The sequence below is a fragment of the Dendropsophus ebraccatus genome, chromosome 2 (genome assembly GCF_027789765.1).
Source record: "Dendropsophus ebraccatus isolate aDenEbr1 chromosome 2, aDenEbr1.pat, whole genome shotgun sequence".
In the NCBI taxonomy this organism is placed as follows: Eukaryota; Metazoa; Chordata; class Amphibia; order Anura; family Hylidae; genus Dendropsophus; species Dendropsophus ebraccatus.
In genome coordinates this window covers 185187682-185211881 of record NC_091455.1, presented here as the reverse complement: position 1 = coordinate 185211881, position 24200 = coordinate 185187682, and the positions used below count along the sequence as shown (strand labels likewise).

At 43.6% G+C, this 24200-nt stretch overlaps 1 protein-coding gene across 3 annotated transcripts in view; it reads right to left on the bottom strand.

Moving 5' to 3' along the window:
* DPP6 (dipeptidyl peptidase like 6) overlaps positions 1–24200 on the bottom strand; it is a 1116244-nt gene that overhangs the window by 151250 nt on the left and 940794 nt on the right. For all 3 annotated transcript variants that reach the window (XM_069958878.1, XM_069958876.1, XM_069958877.1), the window contains 2 exons: positions 10983–11057; positions 2523–2575 (listed from right to left, as the gene is read on the bottom strand). In XM_069958878.1, coding sequence (XP_069814979.1) covers positions 2523–2575; positions 10983–11057 — 128 coding nt within the window. The remainder of the gene's footprint in view (positions 1–2522; positions 2576–10982; positions 11058–24200) is intronic.

Here is a 24200-nt window from a genome sequence, read left to right as displayed (position 1 = left end):
AGATATTTACATGAGAGGGTGTTTTTTGTGTGTTTTTTTTTTTATTATTTTTTTCATACTCAAGGCAAAACTGCACTTATCTCATGCTAATATACTCGTACCGTCAGTGTAAGCTGACCTATAGCACTGAATGGAGTATCGTACTACAGACAGCGATATCCTCAACTCCCCCATAAACATGTGCACTGAGAATGAGTGTGCCTGCTACTGCTATAAAAAAAATAGCTCCGGCAGCAATTTTTTTTTCTCTCAGAGACACATTTGCTCACTCAGTAGCCATTTAAAGGGTTTGTACAAGATTAGAAAACTTGCAAAACCAGATCCACAACTGTCCACAGGTTGTGCCTGGGATTGCAGTTCTGCTCTATTGGAAGTGAAAGGGACTGAGCTGCAGTACCACTTACAACCACTGGACAAGAGTGGCGCTGTGTTTGTAAGAAAGCAATTGTTAATGAATGGATATCTAAGCAATTTACAGACATTCCACATGTTATGTAGTAGGGGTTGTTTTTAGGTTCTGTTCACACTATTGTTATGGTTTCCATTGTAACAGAAAGCATTATGGTAGTGTCAGTGATGGGCACCACTGGTACCCAATGGACCTGACTGAGTAATAATGGGTTCTCTTAGATACACCGGTCATATGCTCCAGTTAGAAAAAAGAAATAGTGGTTCTTTCCATTAAAGTGTAACTCTAATTTAAATATCATTTTTCAGAAATCAATACATATGAAGTATGAATGGTAGAAGCGATTTTAAGAAACTCTGTATTAGGTTTTACTAAGCAAAAGAGTTTCTTTCTGTAAGCTTTTTTCCAACCTCCCCCCTCCCCTCACTTCAAAAGAAGCAGGATTTCTGTGTCCATTATGCTCTATGGAGAGGAGAGGGGTCAAGGGGGTGAGAGACCACAGAGAGGAGAAAAGGCAGCCCTGCAAAACACTACATCCTGCAATCTTCTCTCATCAAGTTCTAGATAGTAGCAATGACCTTTCTGACCTGTTAATCCAGCATTTTATAAGTCTAGACAGTCTCCTGTACAGCTGTTTGTCTCCTCCCCTCGACCCCTTCCACCTCCATAGGTTATAATGGACTCAGCAAACCCTTCTTCACTTTGATCCTTTGCAATGAAGACGGCTTTGTCTGATAATGCACAGATAAAAAGTAAGGGAGGAGGGGAGGCTGGAAAATAGCTTTTTGAGTACAGAAAGAGGCTTCTTGCTTATTAAAACCTATTACAGAGTTTCTTAAAAAAAAAGACCTCAGAAAACTACTAACAGGGGCAAATTGTAATGACTGGAGTAGTGGATCCACTGGACCGTCAACAGCAATGGCGTAAACCGCACCTGGGAGCAGAGTCTAAGGGGCCGCTGGTCTTCACCAGAGCCCACCGCAAGGCGGTATGGACTTGCTGCGGCAGGCGACCCCCAGGTCGCTACCCCTGGATTGGCTTGCCAGTGACGGGGGACGAGGTGTAGCAGGAACAGTGGGGCAACAGGCAGGCAGCGGCACACACGGGCACAGTCACGAGCAGGAACCGCAAGTGGCAGGAACAACAGGCTGGAGCAACAGGCGGCTGGGACAAAACACACTAGAAAGCATGCAGAGGCTCCAACACCTGTGGTGGGGCAGGGCTGCAATTTATAGGAGAGTCTCACAGCAGAGCAGCAGTCAATTAAAGGCACAGTGACCCTTTAAGTTATAGCAGAGCTGGCGCGCGCGCTCCCTAGGAGACAGGGACGCGCCCGTTGGGCTGACAGGGAACTGGAGGAGGAGGAGCCCCGGCACAAAGCAGGAGATGGGGCAGCAGTGGCGCGGCGAGAGGTATGTGCCGCGGCCACAGATGTGACACAAATGGAGTTTATGATGGCAGTGTGAATAGAGTCTGAGGAGTTGTTTTTACATAGGTTGAATATGATGCAAAGTGATGCAAACACAAGAAAGAGAGTTTTTGTCAATTTTACTTGACTTCATTGGGAAAGTTTAAAAAAAAAAAAAAAAAAAAAAAATCTGCATATCCATCCATATGAAGGAATTCCTATGAAGACAACCCCTGACTTTATAACCTGCTAGGGATAGGATGGCTTTTAGGAGTCAGAATGGAGACGTAATCTGTGTGTGCAGTATATGAAGACGGCAGTACATTGATGTGACCTCTGGGAATTAGCTTTAGGCTATGTTCACACATAGCATTTCCATCAGTCTATGTTCAACCAAAACCAGAAGTGGAACTGAGAGGCCGAAATTATGATGGAAAGATTGGTCCAGTTACTGAGTTTTCAACCCACTCCTGGTTTTGGTTGAAAAACGACTGACGGAAATACTGTGTGTGAACATAGCCTATAAATGGTAACAAATAAAGGTCTATGTCACCATACATTTATATACAAATTATCACTCTTGTCAATTTTACTTGCCTTCTAACCAACATATTTTTCAAGCCAAACGAAAAGTCGTCTTAACCTAAAATTTTTTCATCTTCATCAGTTATAAAGGTAAAAATAAAAATAAAAATGAAATCTTACCCGGTGATGAGGTTACATAGGGCGTACTGTGCTGTGAACGAATGCTGGTAAATCTGCAATAATAAAAACAAATCTGTAAGGAACATTGATATAAAACAAAGAAAGATCCAGCTGAGCTCTAGGACTGAACTGTAGAGACTTGGGAAATAGAGGTCAGGCTACTTTAAATTCGGACAGGGATGGGGAACCTGCAGCCCTCCAGCTGTTGCAAAACTACAACTCCCATCATGCCTGGACAGCCGTTGGCTGTCCAAGCATGATGGGAATTGTAGTTTCCTTAAAGCTGGAGGGCTGAAGATGCCCCATGCCTGGACCAGTACATGCATTGGATGTACAGTAAGTATTTAGGTGGACTACATTGTAGTTCACTTTGGAGATATTGCCATTAAAGGGGTATTCCTATCTCATCTAACATAGTTATACTTGTAGGGCACTGTCACTTCAGAAAACTTTTGAAATGTCAAAGAGACAAGTCAAAAGTTTTGATCGGTCTGGGTCAGAGTGTTCAGACCCGTACCAATCGGGAAATAGAGCAGGGAGAAGATGCGCTGCAGTGCATTCTCTCCTGGCTCTGAGTCACGTGATCAGTCGGGCTTATAGTGGAGCTCTATGGAGCCTGACTGACCAGTCCAATTGATCACATGGCTCTATCTCCCGATCAGTACGGGTCTGAACACTCAGAACCGGACCGATCAAGACTTTTGACATCTCTCTATGAAATGTCAAAAGTTTTCTGAAGTGACAGTGCCACTTTAGGTTGAATATTTTTTCAAACATTTATTTATCAAATGTGTCTTCTTCTTCTGATATGCAGCTCGTTTTCTAGGTTACCGACACCACTCTAAAAGCAAGCGTCTGGCAGCTTCTCATTGCCCCACCAGTCTTGATTTATAGATTTCTTCGTACAACGAGAGATTTATCAATCAAGGATGGTGGTCAAGCAGAAGTCACTGTAGACTGCCCCTATGACTTCAGGAAGAAAAAAAAAAAAAGAAAAAAAGAAAAAAAAAAAATGACAACAGGTTCCCTTTACTAGGTCTGAAAAAAGGCTTATTTTCCACCACTTGACTATTGATGGTCCCACCGGTCCCAGTGTAGGACCACATCTCCTTCTCATTGACATGGAAGTGAGGAGTAAAAGGAGTTCCCTCACTCCTGAATCCTTTCCGTGCTATCACACTCCCTGGGCCGGGTTCTTCCAGTGATTGTTAGGCTGAATCCTAACCTACAATCAAACCTGAAGCACAGTTGGTGGCTGATTCAAGTGAAACCTCTCAAATCAAATCCCTTTTCATGTGTAAAATGACCATATCATCGCCAGTTGCGGTCATTATACAATGGATTGGTCATCTCGGTCATCGCCATCCACTATTGATACACACTTGTTTCTTCTTGTGACTATTCTGTTCTAATGGTGACCTCTAAGTACTGAGAACTATGGATAAGACCAAGGACCATGTCAACTGCTAAAGTGACGCCCAGTTCTGCATTGCACACAATAGCCTTCGCCATCTCCACCTCCATACGCCAAGATCTATTTTTGAATCGTTCCGGGTTATTAATACGGCACATCTTCTAGATGAGACTTAGACCCAAGATTGAGTAAACCTTAGAATTTGGATTTATTACGGTGGTAATTGCCCCTTACTGTATCATAATGAGCACAGGTCTCTATAACCTGAGGACCCAATTAGCTCGGTAAGGGCCAAATGTTAAGCCCTGTGTACCTTGCTGGATTTCTCCATTCCCGTCCATCCACCTCATTACGGCATCGCAGCACTGTGACTATGGGAGTTGAGCCTTGATATGTAATAATGTCAGAAGGCTTTCATGTAGAAATGACATTGGATTATGATCCACAGTGGCCTGATCCATGACCTCCGTCTCATTAGAAACCACTCCAGTTTAGCAAGCCTGGGCTCCATGGACAGGTCTATCATTCAGGAGGTTGGATGGCTACTTATTGAAGAAAACTAGTCTTTCTGCCCAACACAATGCCAGCTGGCATTATAAGTACCAGTCATCTTTGCTGTATTGAACTGTAGATATGGCGTAGGCTGCCTCTTAATATGAAGCCTTTATGTTCATTCCATTGCGCCCTCTGACAACTTTGACTAATTTCAGTGAGAATGATGCAGTAGGCCTTTCACCAATGCCAGTCATCGACCAGCGGGAGACTATAATAACTAAGCCCATGAGACAGCTCTTTCAGGTATACACGCCAACTAGAGGCAACGTACCAAGCGTAAAGCAGCGAAAGCCAATAATTGCATTCATGAGTAGCAATTTTTTTTTGTCAAAGTGTAGACATTTTGACCCGTACGGTAACGTAATATGGGGGATTGCTTAAAGGGAAGAGAGGAAATGCATTCCATGTACAAGGCACGGTCGCAGCAATGTAAAACTGCCTGTCAATCCTAAAAAAAACCCTAGAAATATGAGAGATATTAAAAAGCAGGAAAAATCAATCTAGATCTTATTTCATGCTGCATGCTGCGCGCCATCCTCTTCAGCAGAGCACTGATGCATTTACATGCTTCTTGACACTACATAAAAAAAAAAAAAATAAAACCAGGAAGCGCCCTCATACATCATTCCCTTAGAAATAAACATTTTTGTGAGAAAATCAATGTATTTTATATTCTTTTCATAAGGAGCTGCTCCTGGTGCTAACCCTTTGATTAGGTATGCATGTCAGATAATGCTTAAAGGGGTTGTTCAGTTAGGGGAAAAAACATTTAAATCAACTTGTTTCAGAAAGTTATGTAGATTTGTAATTTACTTCTATTTAAAAAATTTCAAGTGTTCCTATACTTTTCAGTTGCTGTATGTTCTGCAGGAAGTGGTGTATTCTTTTCAGTCTGACACAGTGCCCTCAGATTTGGTTTCACACCTCAAAGGAGTTATCCAATTTAAACCTACTTGTCTTTTATCCACAGGATAGAGGATTAGTAAGCGTCATCAGCCGCTCAGCCGCGATTGGCTGAGCATAACTGTGCTCAGCCAATCGCGGCTGAGCACAGTTATGACGCGGCGGAGGGGGGACGGCGGCAGCGATTCGGCCGTCCGTACGAAGATGATGTTTGGCACAAGATGGCGGCCGGCCTCGACACGGATCAGGTAATGTACAATGCACCACTCACTTCCGGGTACACGGGTGGGGGGGGGGGGGTGGGACACGGGGAAGGGGGCGGTTCACGGACATAACATACTTTACAAAATTTGTATAACTTTGTAATGTGTGTTATTCTGTGAATAATTTTTTAGCACTGCACTACCCCTTTAAGCTCCATTTACTTTAATGGAACTGAGTTTCAAAACCCCACCCAAACTGGAGACAACAGTAGGGGAAAAGTGGCCATGTTTTTGTAGCGCTGGATAACCGCTTTAAGCCTTGTAGCTAGTTTAGGGATCAGATAACAAGTCAATGAAGGGGTAGGAGGGAAATGGGAGGGGGAGTCCCTGGGAACACATAAGAGAATGACAGCGGGAAGACAACTCCCAGGGCAAAAATCTGCAGATAAATGCTATACACAAGATTAATAATGGTGATGTTTTATAGTATCGATAGTCTTTCTTGCCCACTTGCCGGATCCGCAGCGAGGGGACTCGCTACTTTCAATGGCAGACAAACACTCAGCAGGGATGTATATCCCCGGGGCTTTGGGGGGGTGATCGGGGCTCTGCGCGCGGGGGGGGGGGGATGCGATCGAGCGACTGGTGCTGCGGGAGGTGTTAAAGGGGCTGCGGGCAGCTGGCTGGAGCATATACTTCACCTGGTCCCTGCTCCGGCTTGGTGAAGACACCGGGAACCGCCGAAGCAAGCCGGAGCCAGGATCGGGTAAAGTATCAGCTCTGCCTCGGGGGGTTAATGGGGCGGGTTGCGGACAAACTCGCAGCAGGGATGTATATCCCTGCTGCATGTTTGTCTGTCATTGAAAGTATAGGGACAGGATCCGCAGCAAGATTCGCTGCAAATACGCAGCGAGGGGACTCTCTGCGGATCCGGCAAGTGGGTTTCTACCCTTATAGTAGATTTTATTTTCTCTAAAATAAAAAATTCAGGAAAAAAAAGAGTTAACAAAGTTCAATGTACGATATGATCAGATGATCATTTCAGTTTATGATGAGTATATGCAGCAAATTGATATTAACTCTATGCAGAAAAAACGCTTCTCATGCCTAGTGGTCATTACTATTTTACGATGAAGCATCATATAATATTTACTGCCGTACAAGAGTTTGCTTATTATATAGTGCTGATGTACAGTCCTTGAGGCTACTGAAGCCTGAAATATAAAAGACAAGCAGAATGACAAGTGGCAGGACTAGAGTGTGTTCCATTACTCCATGCATCACAGTACAAGTCAATATTCAAAGCAGGCAGGTGGATATACAAGTAACACCATCAGCTTTTATGTATGAAAAGGTCAAAGAAAAATGACACAGTCCAGGTAATGGCGGGGCTAAAACCTAATGGAAAGTGAGGAGAGGCGCTCCGACAACAATGCTATAGCAGAGTCACAGGGAAGAATAGAGATCGGAGGTAGGGGGATTATAGCAGATGGAATTTTTTTTTTAATGCAATAAAAAGTGTTGATATAAAATATGTATGAGAAGACATAATGATAATATGCAACAATTCACATGATATCTAATGATGGGAGCGGTGACACAAAGCACATCCAACAATGGTGTAGAGAAGTTGGCCCTCCATCTGTTGCAAAACTACAAATCCCATCATGCCTGGACAGCCGTTGGCTGTCCAGGCATGATGGGAGTTGTAGTTTTGCAGCTGCTGGTGGTCGATCCCTGCACTAGGACATGCATTGGATGTACAGTAAGTAAGTAACAACAAAAGATATGAGAGATCATGTAAATTGTTGCATATTAGTATCAGGGGGAGATTTATCAAACATGATGTAAAGTGAAACTGGCCCAGTTGCCCCTAGCAACCAATCAGATTCCACCTTTCATTCCTCACAGACTCTATGGAAAATGAAAGGTGGAATCTGATTGGTTGCTAGGCGCAACTGAGCCACTTCCACTTTACACCATGTTTGATAAATCTCCCTCATGGTGTACAGTGAAACTGGCTCAGTTGCCCCTAGCAACCAATCAGATTCCACCTTTCATTCCTCACAGACTCTTTGGAAAATGAAAGGTGGAATCTGATTGGTTGCTAGGGGCAACTGAGCCAGTCTCACTTTACAGCATGTTTGATAAATCTCCCTCATGGTGTACAGTGAAACTGGCTCAGTTGCCCCTAGCAACCAATCAGATTCCACCTTTCATTTTCCAAAGAGTCTGTGAGGAATGAAAGGTGAAATCTGATTGGTTGCTAGGGGCAACTGAGCCAGTCTCACTTTACACCATGTTTGATAATTTCCCCCACAGATCTTCTCATACGTCTTTAATATCAACACTTTTCATTGCTTAAAAAAATTTGGTTTGCTATAATTTCCCCCTTCAAGCTTAAAATATCAAGGGCACAAAAAATACACATGACTGTATACCATCTATGGTGTATTTTTTTGTTGTTGTTTTTTTATGCCGGGTTGGCATGGATTTACATAGGACTCTAATATCTTGTATTCTCTGTGTAAGTTTTTCTTAAGGACTAATACATTTAAAGGGTTTATCCAGCAAAAATATTTTTCTTTCAAATCAACTGGTTTCAGAAAGTAAAATAGATTTGTAATTTACTTCTATTTGAAAATCTCAACTCTTCCCATATTTATCAGCTGCTGTATGTTCTGCAGGAAATATTGTTTTTCTTTTCAATCTGACACAGTGTTCTCTGCTGACATCTCTGAACAGAGGCGGCAGCAGAGAGCATTGTGTTAGACTGGAAAGAAACCACCACTTCCTGCAGGACATACAGCAACTGATAAGTATGGGTAGACTTGAGATTTTTAAATAGAAGTAAAACACAAATCTATATAACTTTCTGAAACCAGTTGATTTGAAAAAAAAAGATTTTCACTGGATAAACCCTTTAAGGTAGCTTCACACGTACCAGATCCGATTTCACACTGAGAGTTTGCAGCAAAGTCAGCTGCAGATCCTGGTGCTGGGAAGTTGAATGGGTATGTGACCCAGCCCCTTTAACCCCCCGCAGCCCCACCCCGAAGACTACATTACCTGCTTGTCACCGCAGCTGTGTGTGAGGCTCCCGCCTCCCCTCTCTGTCCATCAGCCAGTCAGTGCACGGCAGCAGTGATTGGCTCATGGGGAGTGAGGGGAGCTGGGAGCTTCACACAGCCGCGGTGCCGAGCAGGTAATGTAGGCTGCGGGGGGTTAAGGGGGCCGGCTTACATATCCACAGTGGAATAAAAATTCTGCTGCGGATATGTAACCACATAGACCTTCACACTATGGATCCGCAGCAGATTTCACTAAAAACTCGCAGCGCGAAATCCGCTGCGGACTCGGTACATGTGAAGTTACCCTTAAAGGGAAACTATCAGCAGGTTCATACATACATGAACCTGCTTATATAAACGTGTAGTGGCAGAGCTGCTGAGGCGCAGGTCATCTTATTTCCCTAGTGGTGCTAGTTTGTACATGAGTCCCTATGGTGTATTGGGGGCTTTCTTGAGCCGCTCAGTGCACTGTCCCGCCCGCTCATATGACACCTCTCACTTCATAAAACTATGTATAAGTAGCAGCATCTCCTCGCTTGCACCAGATCTTGCACAGGAACAGCAGCCCAGCCCCATGAAGGCGTTGACACTGCTATACATTTACTACTTATTTTGCTATACTACTACTTAGGCTGGGTTCACACTACGTTTTTGCAATCAGTTTTTTCTTTTTCATACGTTTTTTTGTAAAAGACGCATAAAAAAAACAAAAAACAGATGCATTCGTGTGCATCCGTTTTGATCCGTTTTTCTATTGACTTCTTTCATAAAAAAAGGATCAAAACGCATCCGTTTTTTTTTAACATACAGAAAAACGTAATCAACCTCATTTTTGTGTCCGTTAAAAAAACATCCCTTTTGATCCCTTTTTATAATGGTAGTCAATGGAAAAACGGATCAAAACGGATTCACACAAATGCATACATTTTTTTCATCAGATTTTCATCTGATTTTTGCAAAAAACTAGTGGAAAAAAAAAAAAAAAACAGATTGCAAAAACGTAGTGTGAACCCGGCCTTATGCTGCAACTATTTATACTGCTATATAACTGTTTACACTGCTACTTATACACCATACTGTGTTTCCCTGAAAATAAGACAGTGTCTTCTATTAACTTTTGCTCCCAAAGATGCACTATGTCTTATTTTCAGGGGATGTCTTATTTTTCCATAAAGAATTCACTCTAATTGTTGAAAAGAAAAAAAAAAAGAAAGAACATTTATTATATAGTGTATAGTAGTTGTCATCACAAACCAGCATAACCCTCGTGGCAGAGGTTGTCTTATGTTCAGGGCTACCCTGTAAATCCTCTACTATGCTTTATTTTTGGAGGATGTCCTATTTTCGGGGAAACAGGGTAGAAAAGTTTTCTATTATTGACATTGAAGTTTTTGTTTTTTATTAAAGTTGACAAACTTTTTATTTAAGAGACACCCAAAAAGGCCATCTTTGAAACGAGAATAATGTTTCAGCGGCCGTTATTGCAATGATGGCCGCTGAAACATGAGAAACCAGGACTGTTATTTAATAATAATAATAATAATAATAATAATAATAATAATAATTGCAAAATTTACTTTAAAATTTAAGAAAAAAATAAATAAAAAGTCTTTGCAAAATTATTGTAGATTTGTTCACATGAGTCACCCAAGGCAATGGTTCAAATCTGACATAATCCTACAGCTATGAGAACCCTAAGGCCTTATTCACACGTTCCGTAATTTACGGATCCGTATTTCCGTATCCGAGTTAGTGCACATTGAAGTCTATTGGGCTATTCACACGATCAGTAGCAGAAATGGATGAAAATCAATCCGTAAAAAAAAAAGGACATGTCCTAGTGCGGACCGGGTGCGGACCCATTTTTTTTTGCGGATCCTCGCATTGAAATCAATTGGTTACGGATTGTTTACGGATTGTAACATGTTGGCATCCGTATTTCCGCAAAAAAATCCGAATGAAGTGCATTGAAAAGCAATGAGTAGTAAAAAAATGGAATTACGGAAATACGGATGGAATACGGATGGAATACGGATGTCCAGTCCGCAATTTCTCACGGGTTGTTTCAGGACCAGAAAAAAATACTGAACGTGTGCATAAGGCCTTGTTTAGACTGGTATTTATTTTGCAGTATAATCTCCAATCCTTTTCACTCCATGAACAGCGGGATTATTTTATGGATGACCTGGATGTGTGGCAGTGCAGTTTTCTCTGTTGCCTACTAGATGGCGCTGTGCTCTCTATTTGCATATAGGATGATAGGATCAAGAGAAGAAGTTCATGCACGCCATGTACAGTAACTGTGTCTACTTACCAGTTTGACGTTAAATGCTAAGAGAACGTACTTCATATCAGGAGACACTTCATATTTGCTGACCTTGAAAGTATCCTGGAAACAAATAAAAAGGCGCTGTTATGCTATTTACTGCATTGGACATACAGTGGGTCATTCATAAAGTTGTATAAAGCTTTGGCTGTCCAGGCATAATGGGGACTGTAGTTTTGCAACAGCTGGAGGGCTGGGAGTTTGGTAAGGTTAAAAGTTTACAGTTTATATTTACAATAGGTCGCTGTGTTCCTCTGATCCATTCTCATCACAAGAGTTTCACCCCCAGGCCTGTTTTACTTCACACAGTCAGTACCACATCATTATCTTCTTGCTTTCCATATGGTGAGTTTTGGGCCTTAAAGTGATACCGTCACCACCACAAAAAGGTGATCGACTACATTTTTGTGTATATAAAAAAAACAACAAAAAAAAACAACAACATTCGTTTTGATCCTTTTATTTTTTTATAATGCAAGTCAATGGAAAAACGGATGAAAATGGATGCACAGAAATGCATCATTTTTTTTTTTTTTGCAAAAACGGATGGAAAAAAAAAAAATGATGTCTAAAACATAGTGTTAACCCAGCCTAAAAAAGTTACTTTCATTCTTAGCATCCTGTATACTATGGAAGGATATTGCTGTTAGTATACCTTCAAGAGATCGCACCCCAATGTAGCTTTCTCACAGAAATGCTGCCTCATTTTCTGGTGCATTTGCATTTGCTTCTTCTGACTCCTTTTTACTATTCTATTTATGACTTTATGGTTTTAGTACTTCAGCTGCTGTATGTCCTGCAGGAAGTGGTGTATTCTTTCCAGTCTTACACAGTGCTCTCTGCTGCCTCTTCTGTCCATGTCAGGAATTGTCTAGACTATAAGCAAATCTCCATAGAAAACCTCCCCTGCTCTGGACAGTTCCTGACATGGGCAGAGGTGGCAGCAGAGAGCACTGTGTAAGACTGGATAGAATACACCACTTCCTGCAGAACATACAGCTGTTAAGTACTGGAAAAAAAGATTTTTTTTTTTTTCAATAGAAGTAATTTCAAAGTCTGTATAACTTTCTGAAATCAGTTGATAAAACAATATTTTTTTTCCCTTTAAACTTGCAGCCAGGCTATTATAAACAGGTCACCAGGCATCTCCATGCTCAGATTATTTGCAATGCCAAGAGCTGATCTCCTAAAGACAAACATCAATGACATATATGATCGAGTGTCCTTAAAGGGGTAGTGTGACGCAAAAAAATTATTCACAAAATAACACACATTACAAAGTTATACAACTTTGTAATGTATGTTATGTCTGTGAATCGCCCCCTTCCCCGTGTCCCACCACCCCCACCCGTGTACCCGGAAGTGTTGGTGCATTATACATTACCTGATCCGTGTCACAGACATAACATACATTACAAAGTTGTATAACTTTGTAATGTGTGTTATTCTGTGAATAATTTTTTAGCGCCGCACTACCCCTTTAAAGGGGTGTTCTGAGGAAAATTCACTTTTTCCATATCCGTGACAGGGGAAAAGTAGGAGATTGTACCCCCCAGCTATCGATCTCTGTACCGGACCCCGGACAGCTGTGTTATGAATAGAGCAGTGGGTCGAGCACGTGACCAGTGGCTCTATTTATTTCTATGGAGCGTTGGAATGAGCCGAGTACAGCTCTTTCCAACACTCCATAGGAATGAATAGAGTCGCGGGGACTGTGCCCGACCCACTGCTCTATTCATAACACAGCTGGCTGGGGTCCGATACAGGGATCGCTGGGGGGTTCAGGGGTTGGACACCCTGCAATCTCCTAATTTTCCCCTATTCTATGGATAGGGGAAACTTTATTTTTCCCCGGAATACCCCTTTAACATCTCACCCACCATGGTATGGTTCATAGCACTCTAAACTATAGATAACTGGCTACAGTTTATAAAGGGAAAAATAGAGATGGAAAAGCTGGAGCCAAAACATCCCATCAGAATGACACTCCAGCCTAACATTTTATTTAAAGCTGAATTAAAATGACTAAACTTCATCACAGCAAAACCGCATTCACCAAATTGCTCGGAGACAACCACGGGCCCAGTGCTCGCTGAATAATCCTCAGCATCGCCCAAAACAGATCAGATTTAATGCAATGATTTATCCGTCTTGACCACCAGGCTTTGATGAAGGAGTTCTTATCCTCAGAACACATAAACCAGACATTAATACATTATGCATGCCATCATTTATTGAAGCACTTTTATATCTTCAGATGATTTGACGTTATTGGCGGGCGCATGCCCTCCTGCAACTTTTATTAGTGTTGCTTCTATTTTTTTCCCATAGAATACTTGTTTGCTTTGCAGTCATGTTATTTTTATTACCAAGAGTTTTGTTGTTGTTGTTTTTTTTTTACAATAAACTTGCATGAGCTTTTCAATATCCCAGGGCGATAGAAAATAAACTGCTTGCTGTGGCAAAATGAACGCACGGATAGGCTATGTTCACACAACGTATGTTTTGTATAAATCACGGACGCTGTTGCAATTTGAAACAGTGGCCGTGATTTATACTAAACATATGTTGCATGTGATTGAATGGAATGGACAAGAAGTTTTGGTGCCCTAGGCAGAGAAGGCAAATGGCGCCCCCCCCCCCCCGATCCCAGTGTTATCAGAATTGGTGCGCCACAGACAGTATAGTGCCCTGAAAGTGCCCCCACACTATATTATGAGCCCCAATACACACATTTGCAGTGGGTATCCAGAACCTGTAACCTTGGTGTCTGAACACCTTAATACAACCTGACAGTTCTCCCCCCGATTTTCTGAAAGCAATGTTCCAGTACCGAACAAAACTTCAGAGGGAAATGTGTTTCGAATACCTAGGTGTTACTCTATATACAATAGCATAGTCACCTATATTACTGTATATACAATAACAGTCACCTATATTACTGTATATACAATAGCATAGTCACTTATTACTGTATATACAATAGTAGCACAGTCACCTATATTAGGTGACTATGCTATTGTATATACAGTAATAAGTGACTATGCTATTGTATATACAGTAATATAGGTGACTGCTATTGTATATACAGTAATATAGGTGACTATGCTATTGTATATACAGTAATATAGGTGACTGTGCTACTATTGTATCTACAGTAATAAGTGACTATGCTAGTGTATATACAGTAATATACGTGACTGCTATTGTATATACCAGGGGTCCTCAACTGGCGGACAGCTAACCGGACCCCTGGTCAGACCTCCTAACCGCCCCGGATCCGGTCCGTCCCGGGGCGGTTAGGAGGTCCCGCTCCCCACCGCACTGCCTCCCGCCCCATAGGCGTACTGTCCTTAGATGTCAGTACGCCTGTGGGGCTGGGGGCAGTGTCGGTCCGGCCCCCGGCTGATACGCGCTCTCTGGGGACGTCGCGGGGATTCCCTAGCAGAGCGCGCACCACAGACCTCAGTGTACGCTGCCGGCCTGAACTTCCCGGAAGTACAGGCCGGCAGCGTACACTGAGGTGACTGGTGCGCGCTCTGCTGGGGAATCCCCGGCACAACCATAGAGAGCGCGTATCAGCCAGGGGCCGGACCAGGAGAGGAGAAGAAGACAGGCGCGGCGGGGGAGCGAGGTGATAGGTGAGTTGTGGTTGTTTTTTTTTTTTTGACTGGGGGCCATCTATAAGGGGAGAGCGCACAGGGGGGGCTATATACTACAGGGGGGACTTCACAGGGGGGCTATATACTACTGGGGGGAGCTCACAGGGGGGCAATATACTACTGGGGGGAGCTCACAGGGGCTATATACTACTGGGGGGAGCTCACAGGGGGCTATATACTACAGGGGGAGAGCACAGGGGGGCTATATACTACTGCGGGGACCTCACAGGGAGCTATATACTACAGGGGGAGAGCACGGGGGCTATATACTACTGGCCGGAGCTCACAGAGGGCTATATACACTACAGGGGGGCTACATACTACTGGGGGGAGCTCACAGGGGGCTATATTCTACGGGGGGAGAGCGCACGGGGTGGCTATATACTACAGGGGGAGAGCACATCGGGGCTATATACTACTGTGGGAAGCTCACAGGGGGCTATATACTAAAAGGGGAGAGCACAGGGGGCTATATACTACAGGGGGAGAGCACAGGGGGGCTATATACTACCGGTGGGAGCTCACATGGGGGCTATATACTACAGGGGGAGAGCACAGGGGGGCTATATATTACTGGTGGGAGCTCACAGGGGGGCTATATACTACTGGGGGGAGCTCACAGGGGACTATATACTACTGGGGGGAGCTCACAGGGGACTATATACTACAGGGGTAGAGCACATGGGGGGCTATATACTACAGGGGGAGAGCACAGGGGGCTATATACTACTGGGGGGAGCACATAGGGGGGCTATATACTACTGGGGGAGAGCTCACAGGGGGGCTATATACTACTGGGGGAGAGCTCACAGGGGGGCTATATACTACTGGGGGGAGCTCACAGGGGGCTATATACTACTGGGGGGAGCTCGCAGGGGGCTATATGCTACTGGGGGACAGCGCACAGGGGGCTATATACCACAGGGGGTGAGCGCACAGGGGGGCTATATACTACTGGGGGAGAGCGCACAGGGGGAGCAACAGGGGGACTATACACTACTGGGGGAGCAACAGGGGGGCTATATACTACCAGAGCAGTCACCCCCTTTGTACCTAATATCAAAGGGCTGGTGAGAGAGAGAAATGCCAGTTTTCCCCACTAATAAGCAGCAATTCTGTACGTAAATAGTTGAACGTTTGTGAAAAGTAACAAAACACGTTTCCTACTGATGTTCAGCTCAGACCTTCACCTGACAATAGACCCCGGTAAGCGGACCTTCACTAAAAGTTGTTGAGTACCCCTGGTATATACAGTAATATAGGTGACTATGCTATTGTATATAAAGTGTATATACAATAGCATAGTCACCTATGCTACTGTATATACACTATCATAGTCACCTATATTACTGTATATACAATAGCAGTCACCTATATTTCTGTATATACAATAGCATAGTCACCTATATTACTGTATATACAATAGCATAGTCACCTACGCTTTTCTATTCAAACTGTGAAACATGAACACAAAATGCAGTGTGAACCTGAGCTTATACATACCTTCCAGTAATATACATAGACAAAAAACTACATACTGTATACAGACATGTTTATGTATATACACACAGACACACATTTATGTATACACACTTATGTATGCGAATACATTTATGCATATACATACACTTTTATGTACAGTATATATACACACACAGGCACACATATATGTATACAGACAGGCAGTATATATACATGTATACACACACACACACAGATACACACATTTATGTACTTTATATATATATATATATATATATACACACACACACACAACAGCTACCTCCCATCTAGGTGTGTGGCGCTTGCACCTTCTTCCCATTCTGGGACTGTCATGGAGGGGTCTGCTGGTGATGAAGACGACAATGCAGATGAGAGGCCCAGGACAGACAGAGCTGCAGACACTTCCTGGTCACCATGTGCTGTGTGGTGTCTGCAGGCTGCCATTCTTCACCTCCTCCTCTCTGGCCCGACAGCTGAGCAGCTCCCACAGGCAGGCGGATGTGCAGCAGGGGATGAGTAATGCTGCACATTCCCCCATGCTGCCGTCCTGCACCAGGTCAGACGCCTCCTGGGAGTGGGAGCTCAGCCACAGCAGTGTCCTCAGCAGGAGGCCGCCCCTTCCCCCTCCTATGTACAGCAGCAGCTGAAGACTCACAGGCTGTGAATCTCCCGACATGGGGCTGATGTAATCAGCTCCTGTATGCTGCTTCCGGGTTCGGCCTGGTGGCGCCCCCTGCTGTTTGGCGCCCTAGGCCATCGCCTACCCCTGCCTACTCTTTGTCCCGGCCCTGCCGGCCAGAGCGTACACACATAGTATACGCTCTGGCCGTGATTCCATCCTGCTGCACGAAAAACTGACATGTCAGTTTTCTGAGGCCGCTATTGATTGAATAGCGGGCGCAGAAAACCTGGCAGTTCACACAAAGGAGCGTGCGGTTCCAGCCGCACGCTCCATTGTGTGCAGCGGGGAATTGAGATGCGGGCCTACACAGGAGAGGTATGTTCGTACTTGTTATCAAATTCTCCCCTGCCCCTGCTGGCTGCCAGATTTTAAAAATGGCCGAACTTTTCCTTTAAAGATTGTGGTCCAGATTTATTAAAATGTGTAAAATAGAAACTGGTGTAAACTAACTGCCTATAGCAACAAGTGTTGAGTGGAGATGCCAAACTGTTTGACAAGTTTGGCAACATTCTCCAAAACCGAAGTTGGGTGCAGCGTAAGGCCGCCTGGAAAACATGGATAAAGCCAATGGACTTCTTCCAGCTGCATTCAACATCTTCAGCCGCAGGGAGTCAAATGTCAAGCGGTCTGTTTCAGAGAACGTTGCTGAACCCGAACAGCTTGGCATCTCAACACAGCTAGACACTAATAGCAACCAATCACAGCTTAGTTTTCAGCTCTAGTAAAACTAAAGCTGAGCTGTGATTGGTTGCAGTAGACAATTTACACTTGTTATTATTTTATACACTTTTCTAAATCATGTCCTATTCATTATTTCAGTGCAGAGACCTGGGACTTGTACTACCCCACTAGGACGGAAACTTGACACTTTGGGGCAGAAGGCGGTTAGGTGAGATAACTAGACTCTTTTATATGTCAGTACGAGGATTCTTCAAACACTTCTCAACACTTCTACAAACCCCAGCAGAGTATATACAAATGTAGCCAAGGTTAAATGAGTTATCCAGTGCTATAAAAACATGGCCACCTCTGTACCACTCTTGTCTACAGATTGGTTGGGATTTGAAACTAAGTTCCATTGAAGTAAATGGAACTTAATTGCAAACCACACCTGAACTGGATACAAGAGGGGGGCAAAAGTGGCCATGTTTTGTAGCGCTAGATAACCCCGTTAACATAATCCTTGATGCAACAACTGTGTCAGTGCGCTCTGTTAAGTCAATTAGAAAGTTAAGTGCATCATTGTGCTTAAGTTAACACAGGCCACATCTGTAGTACAAGGGCCTTCCTATCTGGTCCCTATCTCCTGTAACTGTTTCTTCTATCAACTTATCTACCTATTGGACTATAGTATTGATTATTTTTTGCACTAAGTACCTGAGCACTGTTTGTAATTGTTTGCACTAAGATGCCTTTTTAAAGTAAAGTTTACAAGTTGTTTAAAGTGGGACTCTACTTGCACCTACACTCCGCACCTCACACCTGTCCAAACCAAGGTCCGGTTGCCATGTGTCCAGGGGTGGGTGTTACCACTCTTGGTCCCAGTGACAAGTAGCCTCCAAAACACCAGAACCCACCAGCAGGCCCAACATCAGTACCGGCAACCCGGGTCACGGCACACCTACATTAGGGTTACTCCTGCCGTGTCATAGTCCTCATATATTTTATAGTGATTTTAACTTTACAAAAGAACACGTCTAAACTTTAAGGTATCCAGCATATGATGATTCAGGAAATAGCTTTAGTGCTGAACCAGCAAGAAATCCTCATGGTGCATAATTTTCTGGGCCAGAATCGGGATGCATAAAAACTGGAGCACGGGGTCCGCAGCGGGAAATGTTAGGTCAGCAGCACGGAGCACTAAAAGCAGGTTTAGTTTATAGTGGCCAGAGGTGATCTCTGCCGGACGTGATATTAAAATGAGCTGGAATTAATCTTTCAATAATAATCCAGCAGAAGCAGAAGCAGCAGTGCCAGATTATTGGATTTGTATCATTCTTGGCCGCTGTACAGTCTGCTTTGTCACTTATTTATGCGGTTTCCATCCACTGTAAAACAGCAAAAGCCACCGATGCTAATAAACATATAAAATAATGAGAAGCAATGGCATGCAGAGCAGTAATCCGGATGCGCCCTGCAGTATATCCATGCGTCCAGCACATCTGCTCCGTGACAACTTGCCATACTGTAACTATGTAGACTGCCACATGACAATTGCATTCTGATCTATGCCGCTTGGAAAGATTTCAAACTGCTTAAATGTGGCTACGTAGAGTACCAACCCCAAGCTGTCTATTAAATGTGAGAGCTGCTGTAAAATTCACACCTTGTCATCCGGGCTATTCAGGTCTGTGTCTCCGCTTCGCGCAAAAGTAACATTTATTGTCAGAAAATGTTTCTCTCTGGAAACAGGAATTTTTTTTTTGTTCTGTCTGCAGCCAGAATAGAAACTGGAAATTAAAATTCTGCATATGTATTTTAACCCATTAAGGGCTTTCCAGCTAACATTTATCTCCTATCCTCGGGATAGATAGGTTTCTTGCAGCGGTTGAGCTTGCAGGCTGACTCTTCTCCTTCTCTATGGAAGATATATGGAAACAGCTGAATAAGTGCGCTCGACTGTTCCTGTATTTCCAATAGAGTTGTGTAGAATGCATGCATGACCACCACCCTACACAGCTCCTCACTCTGTGGTTGGCTGATAAGTGTGGTTATTAACTATATCCACATTGAACTAAATGAACTTTGACATATTGTCAGACACGTCAAAGTTAGGTACAGCGCCACTTCTCACTCCCATGACTCGTAACAATGACAAGATACGGGATCTGACAGATGATCCTACTCAATAGACTATAATGGAGTGAATGGTTTGGTTTTGATTGACAGCTGGGAAGTGAAGCGCGCTATATCTTGGCATCGGAAGGGAGTTGTGACTAACGACAACTTTAGGACCATGTTACAGGGTGGAAGGCCTGCTAAGGACCAACAGCAGACGAATAGCCACATCCAACCTTGTTCAGGCCGTGGGGTATACCACTGTGTAAGAGTAGCCTCTTGCTGAGAGAGTAAGGTAGAGAAATCTACAGGGTCCAGAGCTGTGTTATGGTGACTGGGAGCTGCAAGCCACAGAGGCTGCCTTTCCTTGGAACTGTTTAGGTGTCTGTCTCTGACATCTGGTAGAAGAAAAGGTTTAACGCACCACCTGTGTGTGTTTTATTATCCTTCACTTCTAGAAAGCCCCTGTTATCGCCATGTCACTGCCTTGCCCTCACCCTGTCCTGTGCCCGCTTCTGTAGGTTGTCACCCTGTTACAGGTATGTCACCTTTTACTCTACCTTACACTCATCCTTCTGTCTATACACACAAATGAAAAGTCCATAAGTCCATTAAAGGGGTTATTTGGTTAGGTAAAATATATGCTGAATACAACCCCTCCCCCCGGAGACTAACAAGTCATTCCATACATGTCTTTTCTACCTCCTTCCCTCAGTTTTTAGCCTGCTGCTTTCTGCTAAAGACAGAAAACTGTTCATTCCATCTCTGCTCTCAATCCCCTCCCCCCCCCCTCCTTTCCGAGAAGGCTGATGTAAACAAGTCCCTATCTGCAACTTTTTAGTAATTTATTAATGCTGGGAGGGATAATCACAGTAAGTTCATCAGCAACTTGACCTCAGATTAAACCTCCCAGCATTACAAAGCATGGCTGTTTGCACAGTCTGGATATCTCTTTTTGATGTTGCATGGACAGGACTGTAAGCTACGCTGCTGTCAGGACTTGGAATTTGCACAGTTATGCAATACAGTAGCTTGCTGTGCTATGTATAGCTGCATTGTCTGAGTGGTGCCAATGGCTAGTTCTCACTGCCGAAGCTTGCTGTGCTACACTGTTCTCATGTAACTCCCATTACCATCAATGAGAGTTATGCAAATAGCTTAAAACAGTCAGATCGGCTATTTTCAGCTTCCTAATCCCTTTTGGTAGTATATAGGAATTTAATTTTATAATATGAGCTTATAATATGAATAAAACAGGCTACGTATAAACTGTGGATTGATATGTTCATGACTTTCATTGGTGAAGACTAGAGATGAGTGTAACTCGAGCATGCTCGAGTCCGATCATTTGACGTTTGAGTAACGGTGGCTGAAGAAGTTGGATGCAGCCCTAGTGACTCCGGGAAAACATGTATACAGAATCAGTGTAATTGGTGCAGTTCACTGTTATATGAGTGTGAGATGTTGAGTAGAGATGAGCGAACCAAGCCACTCGAAACCAAACTGAACTGCAAAAAGTTTGGTTTGCTATCGAACTGAACTCTGTGAAAAGTTTGGAGGGGTTTGGGAAGATGTTGCCGCTTATGTAAAATAAATAAATAAAGAAATAAATAAAATAAACATATCTTCATCTGTCTGTGGTCTCCCAGTGTCTCCCGGTGGCTCCCTGGTCCTGTCCCGCTGTTTTCTGTAGTGAAGGCTTGCTCAGCCAACCACAGGCTGATTAGGACGGGGCAGGACTGCAACCTGTGATTGGCTGAGTGAGCTGTCACTCGAGTCAAGAGTGACAGCTCACTCAGCCAATCAAAGGCTGCGGTGCTGTCTCGTCCTAATCAGCCTGTGATTGGTTGAGTTGGCCTTCACTGCAGAAGACGCTATGATTGGTACCGGAGAGGAAGGACCCTGAGGGAGCACGGGCATGTAAGTATAAGGAGCGACCTTTAGAAATCGCATTAAAACACCTAAAAACCTGCAGGTGTTTAACTGTTTTAATGCACTTTGTTAAAGTTTAGTTTGGCACAAACCCAACTTTACATTAAAGTTTGGCGAACTTGGTGTTGGAGATCGCCAATGGTGTGCGGGAGAAATGGTGCATGGGAGAAATGTACTCAATTCTGAAATATGGTCAGTCCAATAACGATCCTACAGGCATTACCGCCATACTGAGTGCACAGAGATTGTAGAGGAGGGAACCACATATTTAGGTTGTCCTCAAAGGTTTAAAAATTTGATAGTCTGTTACCCAGGGGCCTATTTCACTATTTTATATGGCACATTATATCTGTCATGTGCAGCCTATGTTCTTCTTATCTTGTTTTTTATTATATTATTTCTTTTGGGGGGTCCCAAAATGTATATCATGCTTGAGTTGCGCTCACCTCTAATGGCAACATTGGAAATATACAGTACTTTGTAGCTTTGTTGTACACCGTTCACTTTAATCATTGTATTATGTTATTGCCATTACTGTACAGTTAGGCAACATGGCAGGGAGAAGGTTCGGCCAGATGTCAGGAGACTAGATATTTAGCCATGGTTAGCACTGGGAGCCCACTGTGTGACTGATTGCTGTTAATCAGACCTAGTGAATATCCTGTGGTCAAGTCTCCAAGCTTACATAAAATAGTCGGATTTCTCACCAAGTGGGCAGCGCTAATAGTTAATCCATGAGAGAGACATCAGCATTACTAGACTGTTAGACAAGCAGCTGCTAACACATTGGTGCGTAGTGAGAGAACACGGACAACTGAGATGTAGAGCTATGCCAAAGGGGAACTGAGAAAAGCTATGGCTGCAGAGCTGGGAAGAGAAGTGTGTTGTGTGATTTCCATCAGCTACAAAGAGGAGACAAAGGACTCTTCATTCCTTGAGGTAGGCCTAACAAGAAAGGAAGATACATCATAATAACATGTCCTTTGTATTAAGGCCTAGCGCTGGAACTAAGACATCATATCCTTGGCTTCTTGGTCGGTGTTAGAGAATGTTTACAAGTGAACCTCTTGCCCAAGAGTTCGAGACAGTTCCAAATAGAGATGAATGCAACTTAAAGGAGAAGTCCAGCCATTTACAAAACCCAGCACCCGGCAGGAGGAAATTTGATCAGGAGTATGAGCTTACCTCTCCCCATACCCGTGGCGAGCCCAGCCTCAGGACCCCCTGCCGGGCTCTGGGATCTCCGGAACTCACATGTCACAACTATTGGACTATCCGCTCAACCAGTCAGTGATTGGGGCGGGACGCCACTCCTGTCACTGATTGGCTGAGTGGCCAGTCCATTAGTCGGGACAGGCATTTTCCCTGAGTTGTGATGTCATCACAACCCGTAGGAAAATGCCCTCCGGCAGGGGTCAAGGGGTCATTGCTGCCACTCACCAGAGGCATGGGGAGAGGTAAGTTCCTACTTGTTATCAAATTCCCCCCTGTCCCTGTCGGTTGCTGGGTTTTATTAATGGCCGGACTTCTCCTTTAAACAAGCTTGAAGAAGTTGAAGAAGTTGGAGACAGCCCAAGGGAATCCGGAAAAACATGTATACAACCTAGACTCCCTAGGGTGACATTCAACTTCTTCAGCCAATGCAACTGAAATCATAAGTTAGCATGCTCGAGTTGCCTTCTTCTTTTTATTACACAACAGAACTGCCAGCAGCAACTGTTATTCATGCAAGAGACAAGTATTGTGAACTCCAGCCACCAATCATGAACTTTTGGCTATGTTAGCCAAAATGTGTCCTCCATGTACCTGCCTGTTTTGCACCAATAAATAAGCATTGCTCTATTTGGTGAGTGCCGGTATTCATCTATTCTGCCCCTGTCTGTCTGTGACATGGGTGCTGGTGGTCACATGATCTGCAGCTTGCTTTAATAGAAGCCAAACAAGCTGCAGATCATGCGACTTCTGGCACCTAGGTCAAAGAAAGGGGCAGAGCTGGGGGCTGGCTAAACAGGGGACAGACGCATGGCAAGCCTCCAAATCATCACGGAATGGGGCGGGGGGCAGGGCACGTAACGACCTAGACATTGTGGATGCTGGCAAGAAAGTTAATAGCACTGCATGACAAAGTTACATAACTTTTTCATGTGGTGCTGCATTAAAAAAAAAAAAAAAGTCTGCATTGTACTACTCCTTTAATAAAGTCACATACATAACAAATTGATTTTATTTTTATGCTTTAGTATTTTTTCTGGTTTCTTGATTATTTTTTTTTTAAATGTCTGGGAGGGCACTTAGATCAGTTAGATTACTCAGTTGCAGCAGTGCACAGGGGCATGTACAGGGGTGTGTACAAGGGCATGTACAGGGGCGTGTACAGCTGCTGGCCAATCAGCATTCATCTTTACTGGACCAGTCTATGCAGAGCAGAGGGACAATTGACATCACTTCCTGCATTTGGTCTCTTTCTTTCTTTTTACTTAAGACCAAATGGCCTAAGTGACGGAGCCTGGGCTGCAGTTTTCCAGTAAGTGAGACACCTAGTGGCTGATTTTATAGCACTGTCTTTCATATATATATATATATATATATATATATATATATATATACAGTATATATATATATATATATATATATATATATATATAAACA